The sequence below is a fragment of the Ranitomeya variabilis genome, chromosome 4 (genome assembly GCF_051348905.1).
Source record: "Ranitomeya variabilis isolate aRanVar5 chromosome 4, aRanVar5.hap1, whole genome shotgun sequence".
NCBI classification, from domain to species: Eukaryota; Metazoa; Chordata; class Amphibia; order Anura; family Dendrobatidae; genus Ranitomeya; species Ranitomeya variabilis.
In genome coordinates, this window is record NC_135235.1 from 759,604,659 (window position 1) to 759,618,991 (window position 14,333).

Below are 14,333 nucleotides of genomic sequence, written 5' to 3' on the forward strand. Positions count from 1 at the left end.
AGAACCATGCGGTCCTTTGTTCCATTTTTGTAAGATATTAGGCAAACGATTTAAAATACGAACACAAAAATATATCGTCATAATCACACTCGGAGGATCTACCCATCACTCTAAGCATCAGCGTCTAACTCCATCGGGTGAAGTAGTAGGGATTGCTCTGTAAATAATAGGACATATTTGATCTCCTTAGAAAGCCCACAGTAATCTGAGATGAATGCTAGGTTTGTCAGGACTATGATATGTTCAGCAGCGGAATTACAAGTCTTAGAAAGATTTAGTTTATACTTAGTCAGAATGCAGAGAGAGGAGGGACGGGGATAGCCAGCCTTTTTGGTGATGTCACCAAGCTAAGCTATAACTGTTTTGGCCGGACTCCAGCAGTCAGTCTGTTGCTGGAAGAACATGTGGGTCTGACCTGAAGAGCTGTACCTCATGCATTGGGATTTTTGGGAGCCCCTCCCACTAGCATGGTGTTTGCCTGAACTGATATGAACTAAGAACATGTGAGTTATCTTGTCTTCCTTTAATCCTTTTATTTTCATAATTACCTTGTACATATTTGCAATTGTCTCATTTGTAACATCTTTGTATAATTTTGATAAAGCACTGCCTAACCTTTCTGGACTATAATATTTAATGCTAGTTCTTCCTCCCTGCTCTAAAAACGTACCCTGTCTCTTGAAGGGAAATTACGCTACTGTTTTGGGTTAGCTCCGGACCCGTTTGATCGGAGCTGGTGGCAGCTTACCGTGTGCAGACTTTTGGGGTGTTGTTTCAGCGACTGCAGCTTGATAATTACTGTTCCTGCCTGCGTGGGAGTAGTTATCGCGTCGCTGCAGCGCGCCCAATAGCCAGTACATAGCAGGCAGCCTTTCTGGCGACTAATTACCCTAGGTGCAGTACCTAATCTGACCTGAGAGTAAGGTGGGCGCCAAAGAGCTGCAAGTGTTAAGTGGAACTGTAAGCGGGATACACAAATCCCTGCAGTTCATGGTATATTGAAGAGCAGTGGGATACCTAAAATAAGCCCCTGCTGTAAACTAAGAGGTCAATAGCATTGTGTGTGTTTTTTTATCACATTGTGGCAGTAGAGGGATAACGAGGATAAGCCCCCCTGCACATGTGATAGCCGTCTGCTGGTCTAAAGTCACCCCAATCCGTGACCTGTTATGACCCCAATGGCAGAGGGTCTCAAAAGTACATACCAAGTCTGCAAACACAAAAAACCAGCTCATAGGGCAGTGGTAACTGGGCTGACCATATATCTAATCCTAGCACCACAAATAGCAGCAGCCGGGGAACGTGCCTACGTTGGTTCTAGACATCTCGCGCCAGCCGGAGAACTAACTAACCCTAGAAGGGAAAAGATAGACCTTTCTTGCCTCCATGGAAAAGACCCCAAAAGTTGGATACAAGCCCCCAACAAATAATAACGGTGAGGTAAGGAGAAAAGACAAACGTAAGAATGAACTAGATATTTAGCAAAGAGAGGCCCACTGACTAATAGCAGAATATAGTAAGATGACTTATATGGTCAGCAAAAACCCTATCAAAATTTCCACGCTGGATATTCAAGAACCCCCGAACCGTCTAACGGCCCGGGGGGAGAACACCAGCCCCCTAGAGCTTCCAGCAAAATCAGGAATCACATTTAGTACAAGCTGGACAAAAAATATGAGCAATGCAAATAACCAAAAAACAAGGAAGCAGGACTTAGCTTAATTTTGCAAGATCCAAGACCAGCAGACAGGAGCAAACAGAAAGGAACTGATTACAACGATGCCAGGCACTGGACTGAGAATCCAGGAAGTTTATATAGCAACACCCCTGGACTAACGACCCAGGTGGGTGCCAAACTGAGGAAAGACAATCCCAGAGTCATATCACTAGTGACCACAAGAGGGAGCCAAAAAAAGTCTAATTCACAACAGTGACCTAATGGTGACAGTGGTCAGGAATCCCTGTGGATTTTCGTGACAAACAGCGGGCCACGGCTAAGGGATCGTGACAATTGGTGACAGTCACGGTGTGAATCGTGATAAAATACATACTTTTTTTTTATTTGATCATTTTTTTCTAACTAAGGGGGTGATAAAGGGGGGGGGTTATTTACTATTTTTTATTTTGATCACTGTGAGAGGATGTCACAGTGACCAAAATAAAACAAGAGGAAGGATCTTCCTGCCGGCCGGCACATCATGGCGGGCACACTGCGCCCATTTTCTTCCCTAAGGAAGAAGCCGGCAGCCAGGAGGGGACGCAGGAGGACCCAGGGACACCGGTAAGTATGATAGGGTTCCCCGAATCCCCCTATTTCTCTGTCCTCTGATGTGCGATCACACCAGAGGACAGAGAATGACGCGCAGCTTTTTTGCGTTCGCCAGTAAACGGTTAATTACCGTCGATCACAAAACAGGGGTCGGTAAAAACCGACCCCGATCATGTTCTTTGGGGTCTTGGCTACCCCTGACAACTGAGACCCCAAAGATCTGCAGGGTGCCAGCCGGCGCACTGCGCCCGACATTTTTCCCCCGGAAAAAGATGGCGGGGCCCATCGGGAACCATGAGGAGCATCGGGGGAGACGGGTCAGTATCGGGGGGCTATTGGGGGCCCTATTTCTCTGTCCTCTGATGTGCGATCACTTTGGAGGACAGAGAAATTAAATGGGAAATCGCGGGTTTTTGGGGTTTTTTTGCGGCCGCCGGTAAACGGTTAATTACTGGCGGTCGCAACCTGGGGGTCGGTAAAACCCCCCGAATCATGTTCTCTGGGGTCTCGGCTACCCTCGGCAATCGAGACCCCAGAGAAAATCCGATTCTGGGGGGCGCTATTCACTTTTCCCACAGCGCCGTTAATTAATGGCGCTGTGGTTTAGGTACCCTTAACTGCCGCCGTTAAAAGGCGTATCGGCGGTCATTAAGGGGTTAAGACTCATATCAGAACGTGTGTCTAATAGGTCCCAAAGACTTGTGAATAGAGAATCCTGTTGGATTTTTAAACTATCCACACTTAAACCGGAGGATTTTCCATGTACATATATTGTTCTTTATATGGATTTTATTGTGCAGCCAATATGCATTTTACATCTATTTGTATTGTTTTGTATACGAAGAAAGGTTTCTATACAAAAAACTGCAGCATAGGCGCGGTGTAATTAATGAATTAAGCAATTGGATCAGTGACGCCGTTCTGGAGGATATAAAACATCCACAATGTATCATTTGTATAAGCCTGAGGAAGGAGCAGGTTCACATAGGAAAGGAGTAGAATATTAACATGAAAAGTTGTTTTTTATGTTCATTTGTTTTGATAGCCAACTTTATGGCTCAGCACTTGGCAGCGCTTTCCAAAGTCCTGATTTTTTCCTTCTTCCCATATCAGGGATTTCGGAAGCCAACAGCATCATTACCCTCCGTTTTCTCATCATAATATTTTTCTATCTTGTCAGCACATTCTACGTACGCTGTTATTTGGCTTTATAGTTCACAGATCTGGGCAGGTAACAGCGTCTCCTAAACCCAGGGGGTAGGTGGATCTACCAGGTTGTAAGTTCTATAGAAAAGGGCTTTCAATGACCAAAGTCATTAGAACAGTTTTGGGTGGAGGAGAATGTTGTGGTCTAGAGGGAAAATGGTGATCATGGTAATACGGCCGGACTACACCACCGATAAAGCAGCCACAGCCGGTGATGAGAAGAATCTGTGACTTCTCTGCATTTAGTGGTTACTACTCACCTGGGTAGCCATATGTAGGAATCTCCTCTTTACACCGCTCATCCCCCCTCACATATGTCTCTGTAGTATTAATATGGGTCAGATCTTCACCCTGAAACAAATATTGTAAAAGTCACCGACAGATGGAGAAGTCACATCTATGATCAGCTCTAATCCTGCCATCTCCACCGTTCTCATCACACAAGTATAAAACATATAATACTGATGGGTAAAACAAGACTGAGCACAAGACCTTCACCGGCGTCTACACATTGTGACAGTCGCTGGTAAGGTGACAGAGGGGAGATATGTGTCACTGCGCTTAACGGCGTCAGTGGTGTGAATCCAGAGCATTTTTCTCCAGCACACGACGTGTTGTGAGGCCGGTTTTCTGTGGACCTTCAGAGTGGGTGGGAGAAGGTCCACCTTATCTCCCCCGGCAGACCTGCCAGGACCTGCCTGAGGACATGATCATGTGACCAATCACATGACGGGGAAGTTACAGGCTTGGGGTGAAATATCCGAGCTCTACAGGCAGTCTGGGCTCAGCTAGCCGGGAGAGAGGACTCCAGAGGCTTTGTGGCTCGTCGAGCACAGACTGAACCTGTCCTGCTCCAGAGCGGGGGGCCACCCGCAACATACGGACTGTGCCACCCACAACTTACGGACTATGCTGCAGTTTTTTTTCTTTTGTTATTTTGCTCCAGTTTTAGCCGAAAATTCTAAGTTTGTTTTCCCCACAAGTTGGTTTATGCTGCCTTACAATAAACCAACGAGGATTTAAAGCGACAGTGTTCCCATTTTTCCCACCTGTGTGCCACCACGTGAGTGTGGAACACCCGCCAGAGCCGTGGGGTACTCGGTACTGGGTCTGGTACTTAAAGGTGATGTCACGATGGCAGCAACCCAGTGCGTGGCCCTGGGCGCCCAAGTAAAAGGGAATGTCCTTAAAGGGTCATTGAATAAAGTTTGTGCTCGTGATGCCACCTGTGGTATTCGGTCAGGGTGACTGACGCTGCTTAAAGGGGTCCTCTGAGGAGATGTTGTGGCAGCAGTGATGGTATGGCTTCCCACAGATGAAGCTGGGTCCCCAGGGCTTCCGGTGTATAGATAAAGATGGTGGGTGGCGTAGCAAGGAAACGGAGGACGCAAGTTTGCAGTCTCTTTACCTGGTTTCCTGATGAATTCAGGCAGCCACAGTCCAGGGCACCAGACCACAGGTACAGGTAGGATCCGGCCGGCTTGGAAGCGAGTTGGGATTCCCCTTCACCAGGTGGAGTTAGAAGCCTTCCTTCTCGCGCGGTGGAGCAGTCCCTTGCTGCCTTAAGGCTCTCACAAGGTCCTCACGTGATCTCTCTGTCCCCCTTGTAGGTAGGACACTAACCTGTATAACAGGTGACTCGAGCCTTTTTCTCAGGCTGGTAAGGGGTCATGGATATTGCCCCCCAACCTAAAAAAAGCAGCCCACAGCTGCCCAGAAAAGGCGCATCTATTAGATGCGCCAATTCTGGGGCTTTGCCCGGCTCTTCCCACTTTCCCTGCAGCAATGGTAATATTTGTGGGATTGATGTCACCTTTGTATTGTCAGGTGACATCAAGCCCACCACTTAGTAATGGAGAGTAAGACACCGATCCATTACTAATCCTATAGTTATATGGTAAATAAAGACACAGCAAGAATAAAGTGAATTGAAAAAATGACAGACGCCTTTAATAATCTCAATTAAACCATACTTACGACCTCGCCTAATTCCACCAAAGCCCTCGATCTCCTGCACTAAAACTAAAATAACAAAACAACAATATACCATACCTGTCTGTTGTTCTGTCCCACACCGTAATCCATGTCTGGGGGAGAAATAGTTTCCAACATGGACGGTGCCAAGATGCGACCGTCCAGGCTGAGAACCACTGGTGAATGAGCTGATAAGAGCGCAGCATCATTGATCAGCAGTGACCTCAGGACCGTGGGAAAATGCCAGTGATGATGTCACCGCTGGTCACTGAGGCTGCGCTCGCAGCAGCTCATTCACCAGTAGTTTTCAGCCGGGACGGTCGCATCTTGGCACTTTTCAGGCTGAAAACTATTTCTCCCCCAGACATGGATTACAGCGTGGGGCAGAACGACAGACAGGTATGGTAGATTGTTGTTTTTTTATTTTACTTTTATTACAGGAGATCGAGGACTTTGGTGGAATTAGGCAATGCAGTACGTATGGTTTACTTTGAACTTAATAAAGGAGTCTGTGTCATTTTTTCAATTCACTTTATTCTTGCTGTGTCTTTACCATATAACTATAGGATTAGTATTGGATCGGTGTCTTACTCTCCATTACTAAGCCGTGGGCTTGATGTCACCTGACAATATAAAGGTGACATCAATCCCACAAATATTAACCCCACTTGCCACCACTACAGGCCAAGTGGGAAGACTCGGGCAAAGTGCCACAATTGGCGCATCTAATAAATGTGCCTTTTCTGGGCAGCTGGGGGCTGCAATTTTTAGGCAGGGGGGGTCAATATCCATGGCCCCTTACCAGCCTGAGAATACCAGCCCCCATCTGTCAGCTTTAGTTAGGCTGGTTGCAAAAAATGCGGTGGACCCGATGTCGTTTTTTTTATTATGATTTAATAAAATATAAAAAAAAACAACAACGTGGGGACCCCAGTGTGAGGATATGGCCGCTTACTAAAGACTATAAGACAAATGGACGTAGAGCGGAGACCACAGCTCTAAGACATAAAGACTTTTTCCAGCACGGACCACCGGTTACATCAATATTATTGTACTTTAGTAGTTAATTTGCTTGCTGTGTTTTATTAGTGGTTTTCTTGCTCATCTGTTAATGCTCAGGAATCAATGTTTCTATTCAGTGGCAGTCAGCAGAGGAAGACGAGCAAGCTAGAGTTTATGTAAACCTAAGGCCAGACTCTATGAATCTCATTTGTATCAAGGTCTCGCTCCCATTGTGCTCCCAAACCTAGGCCCATTGTGTGGGTGGGGAGAGAGGACTCAGGGGAGTCATCACCACGGGAGGTCTCACATACAGTCCCAGATGATGGAATATGCCTTGTCCTGTGAGCTAAAGGAAAATGTTTAAGGGGGCGGGAGAAAAAGACATAGGGTTGAATCAGGCAGTTGTTGGAGGGATTTCGATGGAAGAGGATCCAAGCTGGAATGGATGGATGATCTATGGAGCTTTGGAGATTGCTGGCTGGAAGGGTATCCATGTGCTACGGTCAGGATATCCATCGTCTGGAGAGGAACATAGGCTGTACCTGTACACTATACCAGCTGGAGATACAAAATCTGTGGGCCAACCAAAAGTTGGGAGACAGTGGGCATCGCCTGGTATGGAGCCAGTGGGACTACCGATCTCAGATTGGGAACTTGTGGACTGAGGACATTGTATGTTGGCCATCCGCCTGGATTTGTTGTACAACCATGGATGTATGGAATAAAAAAATTAGTTGCATCGTTGATGTGCCTAGGTGATTTTTATAACCCACAACCTCAGATCTTCACACCATCTATTCTTGATAACCAGCCTTGCTGAAGCTGACAGCTGAGAGTTCCAGCCTCAACTCTGAGTTTTGCCCGGTTGGTTCAAGAAAATTGGGGGAACCCACACCAGATTTTTCATTAATTCATTTCGCTATACTGCAGGCGGCGGCTGAGGAATACCCCGATCATCCGCTCCTGCTGTCACTGTTATTAGCGGCAGCAAGTGTCGGATGAAGGGAGTAATAATCCCAAAAGACCCCACCTGCTGTCATCGTTCAGACTTTAATATAACTCATCATTCTCTTCTGCTCATGCCGATCGCTGGCAGAGCAGGGGAGAACGACGAGAGCCGTCTTCAGCACCCGCCACAGGGGAACAGCGCTTACAGTAGCACTTCTTCCCAGGTGGCCGTCTGTGTGGTACTGAGGCAGCACACGGTTGCCACACATGTGCCGCAGGTATTACAGACACGGACACTGATATCTCTGGTATTGGTTTTTCCGGGATTGCAAATAAACTGAAGTGTGAAATCGGCTTAAGGGAGATCTCCTGACACCTTCTCTCCATCTACCTGATGATCCTGAGGAGCATTGGGATCTTCTTGGTTACAGTCCTGTGGAAGAAGAGGACGGGGACATCTCTCTGGTGTTGTCCTCTTACTGGATATATCTGGAGGAAACACACAGGGAGTGAATTCATTCTTTACATACAGATAATTATAGGCTGTATGTATTTAGTCCTGTCTATTACCTGGTGATGTGAGGGGCTGGGGAACCTCCATTATGACGTTCTTGTACAGATCTCTGTGTCCTTCTAAATACTCCCACTCCTCCATGGAGAAATAGACAGCGACATCCTGACACCTTATAGGAACCTGACACATACAATGATACCGTCATCCCCCCGATCCCTTCATAGTGTTACTGTATAATGTCCCAGCATTCCCAGCAGTGTCACCTCTCCAGTCAGCAGCTCAATCATCTTGTAGGTGAGTTCTAGGATCTTCTGGTCATTGATGTCCTCATGGATCAGGGGGTGAGGTGGAGGCCCCGTGATTGGGCTCAGGGGTCTTCCCCATCCCTCAGACACAGGATCCTGACAGCGATCACTAGAGGTCTTCTTCACCACTGTGTAATCCTGGTAATGGAGAGACACATTAATAAATCTCACTACAGACATTTCCAGAGTCCTCACCTCTCCAGTTCTGTCCATCTGTTATTCCCATAGATAAGAATGATGTAATGTGACGTCATCAGAATCTCTCACCTCTCCAGTAAGCCGGAAGAGGACCTCTAGGGTGAGGTGTAATATCCTCTCCGCCATCTTGTCTCTGTCCATATCCATCTTTGATGGGTAAATCAGGAAAATTCTCTTTTGTAGAAGATCTTCACTGAGAGGATCCGATATTGTAGAGACCTGAATGAGAAGATGAGCCGATGTAACATCATAAGAATCCTGTAATAATACAATTACTGGAGATAATAAGGAAAACATATGCGGAGATTTATTATTTTACAGTATTTAGTTTCCTTCTTTACATCTACTAATAAATCCTATATATTTAGGCCACAGACAACAAGCAGTTTCCTCCTCGGAGTCGGCAGCTGAATACGTTTCTCATAGACTCATCTTCCATAACGCTAATTCTTGTCTCATTTACCGACCCTGGAATCGGCATTAGCAATACTGCAGGAGATATTCATTACACGCAACATGAGAAATAACTACTTCATGATGAGGACGACATCTTCATCTTCTACTACGGCTCTAGAGACATATGTGGCCAGAGTCGGTCACTGACTCCATCACCACCGGCCGTCTATATGAAGGTTTCCCATCTTCCCCGCACTGTAATCTTCTACCACGTTAGATCTCAGCTCTGATTCACACACACAAGTTTGAGGCTTTTATAAGAGACTAGATGGTGGCGCGATTCTAACGCATCGGGTATTCTAGAATATGTACAGTCATGGCCAAAAGTATTGACACCCCTTGCGAGACCGCCACGTCATCATCTCACGAGATCGCAATGCATGGAGCGGTCACCGGAGCGTCGCGAGGAGCGGGAAAGGCCTGTTCCTGATCCGAGGGGCCGACGGACGGTGAGTATATAACGATTTTTTATTTTTTTTATTATTTTTAATCTGGATAGGATCTGCATAGGCAGCATCAATAGTAAAAAGTTGGTCACACAGGGTTAATAGCAGCGGTAACGGAGTGTGTTACACCGCGGCATCACGCGGTCCGTTACCGCAGCCATTAACCCTGTGTGAGCGCTGACTGGAGGGGATTATGGACTGGGGCGCTGACTGCGGGAAGGAAGGAGCGGACATTTTGCTGCCGGACTGTGCCATCGCTGATTGGTCGTGGCTGTTTTGCCGTGACCAATCAGCGACTTGGGATTTCTGTAACAGACAGACAGACGGAAGTGACCCTCAGACAATGATATAGTAGACTGTGGGTAAGAAGGAGAACTATGAGGCCGATGTCTCCATGTCCAGGGCTTCTTTCTCGGGATATGATGGTTTCTTTGGTACTTTCCCCCATTAGAAGGGACACCGGTGGATATTGGGGTCTTTACCGGCTACAGTCCTGGTGGGATTTACTTGGTAACGTGGACGATGGACAAATCTCACCATCAATTCCCCTCAGACTGAAGGAACATCGCTCCTCTACTCGGCTCTATGGATCTAGGATGAAATCCACTGCGGCCCCTGCAAGAAAAGGAGGAGAAAGAGCAGAAGGTGGTGAGACCACAAATGGCCGGAGATTTCTACAGCTGCTCTGTGCACACAGGACCTGTGATGAGGTCACAGGAGGGAGGAGTCAGCGGTCACATGATCAGGGCCTCAGTGTGTGCAGGACTCTGCTGGTTGTCATGGTGCTGGATGAGGGGAAGTTTATGTGTGAGGTCAGGAGGGGCCTACAGTGTGGATGTAGCAGAGCCGTGTGTGTACGAGGTGTACGGAGCGGAGCCGTGTGTACGAGGTGTACGGAGCGGAGCCGTGTGTGTACGAGGTGTACGGAGCGGAGCCGTGTGTGTACGAGGTGTACGGAGCGGAGCCGTGTGTACGAGGTGTACGGAGCGGAGCCGTGCGTGTACGAGGTGTACGGAGCGGAGCCGTGTGTACGAGGTGTACGGAGCGGAGCCGTGTGTGTACGAGGTGTACGGAGCGGAGCTGTGTGTGTATGAGGTGTACGGAGCGGAGCCGTGTGTGTACGAGGTGTACGGAGCGGAGCCGTGTGTGTACGAGGTGTACGGAGCGGAGCCGTGTGTGTACGAGGTGTACGGAGCGGAGCCGTGTGTGTGCGAGGTGTACGGAGCGGAGCCGTGTGTGTGCGAGGTGTACGGAGCGGAGCCGTGTGTGTGCGAGGTGTACGGAGCGGAGCCGTGTGTGTGCGAGGTGTACGGAGCGGAGCCGTGTGTGTACGAGGTGTATGGAGCGGAGTCGTGTGTGTACGAGGTGTATGGAGCGGAGCTGTGTGTGTATGAGGTGTACGGAGCAGAGCCGTGTGTGTACGAGGTGTACGGAGCAGAGCCGTGTGTGTACGAGGTGTACGGAGCGGAGCTGTGTGTGTACGAGGTGTACGGAGCAGAGCCGTGTGTACGAGGTGTACGGAGCGGAGCCATGTGTGTACGAGGTGTACGGAGCGGAGCTGTGTGTGTACGAGGTGTACGGAGCAGAGCCGTGTGTACGAGGTGTACGGAGCGGAGCCGTGTGTACGAGGTGTACGGAGAGGAGCCGTGTGTGTACGAGGTGTACGGAGCAGAGCCGTGTGTGTACGAGGTGTACGGAGCGGAGCCGTGTGTGTACGAGGTGTACGGAGCGGAGCTGTGTGTGTACGAGGTGTACGGAGCGGAGCCGTGTGTGTACGAGGTGTACAGAGCGGAGCCGTGTGTGTATGAGGTGTACGGAGCAGAGCCGTGTGTGTACGAGGTGTACGGAGCGGAGCCGTGTGTGTACGAGGTGTACGGAGCGGAGCTGTGTGTGTACGAGGTGTACGGAGCGGAGCTGTGTGTGTACGAGGTGTACGGAGCGGAGCTGTGTGTGTACGAGGTGTACAGAGCAGAGCCGTGTGTACGAGGTGTACGGAGCGGAGCCGTGTGTGTACGAGGTGTACGGAGCGGAGCCGTGTGTACGAGGTGTACGGAGCGGAGCCGTGTGTACGAGGTGTACGGAGCAGAGCCGTGTGTGTACGAGGTGTACGGAGCGGAGCCGTGTGTGTACGAGGTGTACAGAGCGGAGCCGTGTGTGTATGAGGTGTACGGAGCAGAGCCGTGTGTGTACGAGGTGTACGGAGCGGAGCCGTGTGTGTACGAGGTGTACGGAGCGGAGCCGTGTGTGTACGAGGTGTACGGAGCGGAGCCGTGTGTACTAGGTGTACGGAGCGGAGCCTTGTCTGTACGAGGTGTACGGAGCAGAGCCGTGTGTGTACGAGGTGTACGGAGCGGAGCCGTGTGTACTAGGTGTACGGAGCGGAGCCGTGTGTGTACGAGGTGTACGGAGCGGAGCCACGTGTGTACGAGGTGTACGGAGCGGAGCCGTGTGTGTACGAGGTGTACGGAGCGGAGCCGTGTGTGTACGAGGTGTACGGAGCGGAGCCGTGTGTGTACGAGGTGTGCGGAGCGGAGCCGTGTGTACGAGGTGTACGGAGCACAGCCGTGTGTGTACGAGGTGTACGGAGCACAGCCGTGTGTGTACGAGGTGTACGGAGCGGAGCCGTGTGTACGAGGTGTACGGAGCACAGCCGTGTGTGTACGAGGTGTACGGAGCAGAGCTGTGTGTACGAGGTGTATGGAGCGGAGCCGTGTGTGTAGGAGGTGTACGGAGCGGAGCCACGTGTGTACGAAGTGTATGGAGCGGAGCCGTGTGTGTACGAGGTGTACGGAGCGGAGCCGTGTGTGTACGAGGTGTGCGGAGCGAAGCCGTGTGTGTACGAGGTGTACAGAGCGGAGCCGTGTGTGTACGGAGCAGAGCCATGTGTGTACAAGGTGTACAGATCATAGCCAGGCATGTACTGGGCGGAGCCCTGTTTGAATGGGGTCCTGTGTATTGACCAACCATATACCTCCAGCTTCGGTCACAGACCCCTCTGTGTACACTGTATACACCCGTATACCCCCAGCTTCGGTCACAGACCCATCTGTGTACGCTGTATACACCCATATACCCCCAGCTTCGGTCACAGACCCCTCTGTGTACGCTGTATACACCCGTATACCCCCATCTTCGGTCGCAGACCCCTCTGTGTACTCTGTATACACCCGTATACCCCCAGCTTCGGTCACAGACCCCTCTGTGTACGCTGTATACACCCGTATACCCCCATCTTCGGTCGCAGACCCCTCTGTGTACGCTGTATACACCCATATACCCCCAGCCACGGTCACAGACCCCTCTGTGTACTCTGTATACACCCATATACCACCAGCTTCGGTCACAGACCCCTCTGTGTACACTGTATACACCCGTATACCCCCAGCTTCGGTCACAGACCCCTCTGTGTATACTGTATACACCCATATACCCCCAGCTTCGGTCACAGACCCCCCTGTGTACACTGTATACACCCGTATACCTCCAGCTTTGGTCACAGACCCCCCTCTGTGTACACTGTATACACCCGTATACCACCAGCTTCAGTCACAGACCCCTGTGTGTTTGCTGTATACACCCATATACCACCAGCTTCAGTCACAGACCCCTCTGTGTACACTGTATACACCCGTATACCCCCAGCTTCGGTCACAGACCCCTCTGTGTACTCTGTATACACCCGTATACCCCCAGCTTCAGTCACAGACCCCTCTGTGTACTCTGTATACACCCGTATACCACCAGCTTCGGTCACAGACCCCTCTGTGTACACTGTATACACCCGTATACCTCCAGCTTCGGTCACAGACCCCTCTGTGTACACTGTATACACCCGTATACCCCCAGCTTCGGTCACAGACCCCTCTGTGTACTCTGTATACACCCGTATACCCCCAGCTTCGGTCACAGACCCCTCTGTGTACTCTGTATACACCCGTATACCACCAGCTTCGGTCACAGACCCCTCTGTGTACACTGTATACACCCGTATACCTCCAGCTTCGGTCACAGACCCCTCTGTGTACTCTGTATACACCCGTATACCCCCAGCTTCGGTCACAGACCCCTCTGTGTACTCTGTATACACCCGTATACCCCCAGCTTCGGTCACAGACCCCTCTGTGTACTCTGTATACACCCGTATACCACCAGCTTCAGTCACAGACCCCTGTGTGTACGCTGTATACACCCATATACCACCAGCTTCGGTCACAGACCCCCCTGTGTACTCTGTATACACCCGTATACCCCCAGCTTCGGTCACAGACCCCCCTGTGTACTCTGTATACACCCATATACCACCAGCTTCGGTCACAGACCCCTCTGTGTACTCTGTATACACCCGTATACCCCCAGCTTCGGTCACAGACCCCTCTGTGTACGCTGTATACACCCGTATACCCCCATCTTCGGTCGCAGACCCCTCTGTGTACGCTGTATACACCCATATACCCCCAGCCACGGTCACAGACCCCTCTGTGTACTCTGTATACACCCATATACCACCAGCTTCGGTCACAGACCCCTCTGTGTACACTGTATACACCCGTATACCCCCAGCTTCGGTCACAGACCCCTCTGTGTATACTGTATACACCCATATACCCCCAGCTTCGGTCACAGACCCCCCTGTGTACTCTGTATACACCCATATACCCCCAGCTTCGGTCACAGACCCCCCTGTGTACACTGTATACACCCGTATACCCACAGCTTCGGTCACAGACCCCTCTGTGTATACTGTATACACCCATATACCACCAGCTTCAGTCACAGACCCCCCTGTGTACTCTGTATACACCCATATACCCCCAGCCACGGTCACAGACCCCTCTGTGTACTCTGTATGCACCCATATACCACCAGCTTCGGTCACAGACCCCTCTGTGTACACTGTATACACCCGTATACCCCCAGCTTCGGTCACAGACCCCTCTGTGTACACTGTATACACCCGTATACCCCCAGCTTCGGTCACAGACCCCTCTGTGTACTCTGTATACACCCATATACCC

General features: G+C 50.1%; 1 protein-coding gene across 1 annotated transcript in view; it reads right to left on the reverse strand.

Moving 5' to 3' along the window:
• The window catches only part of LOC143766872 (uncharacterized), a 42,524-nt gene extending 32,515 nt beyond the window's left edge, over positions 1-10,009 (reverse strand). The window contains exons 1-6 of the mRNA XM_077254870.1: positions 9,856-10,009; positions 8,486-8,635; positions 8,177-8,356; positions 7,970-8,093; positions 7,791-7,888; positions 3,736-3,826 (exon numbers count right to left, since the gene is read on the reverse strand). Coding sequence (XP_077110985.1) covers positions 3,736-3,826; positions 7,791-7,888; positions 7,970-8,093; positions 8,177-8,356; positions 8,486-8,635; positions 9,856-9,858 — 646 coding nt within the window. The 5' untranslated portion in view covers positions 9,859-10,009. The remainder of the gene's footprint in view (positions 1-3,735; positions 3,827-7,790; positions 7,889-7,969; positions 8,094-8,176; positions 8,357-8,485; positions 8,636-9,855) is intronic.
• Positions 10,010-14,333: the final 4,324 nt, after the last annotated feature.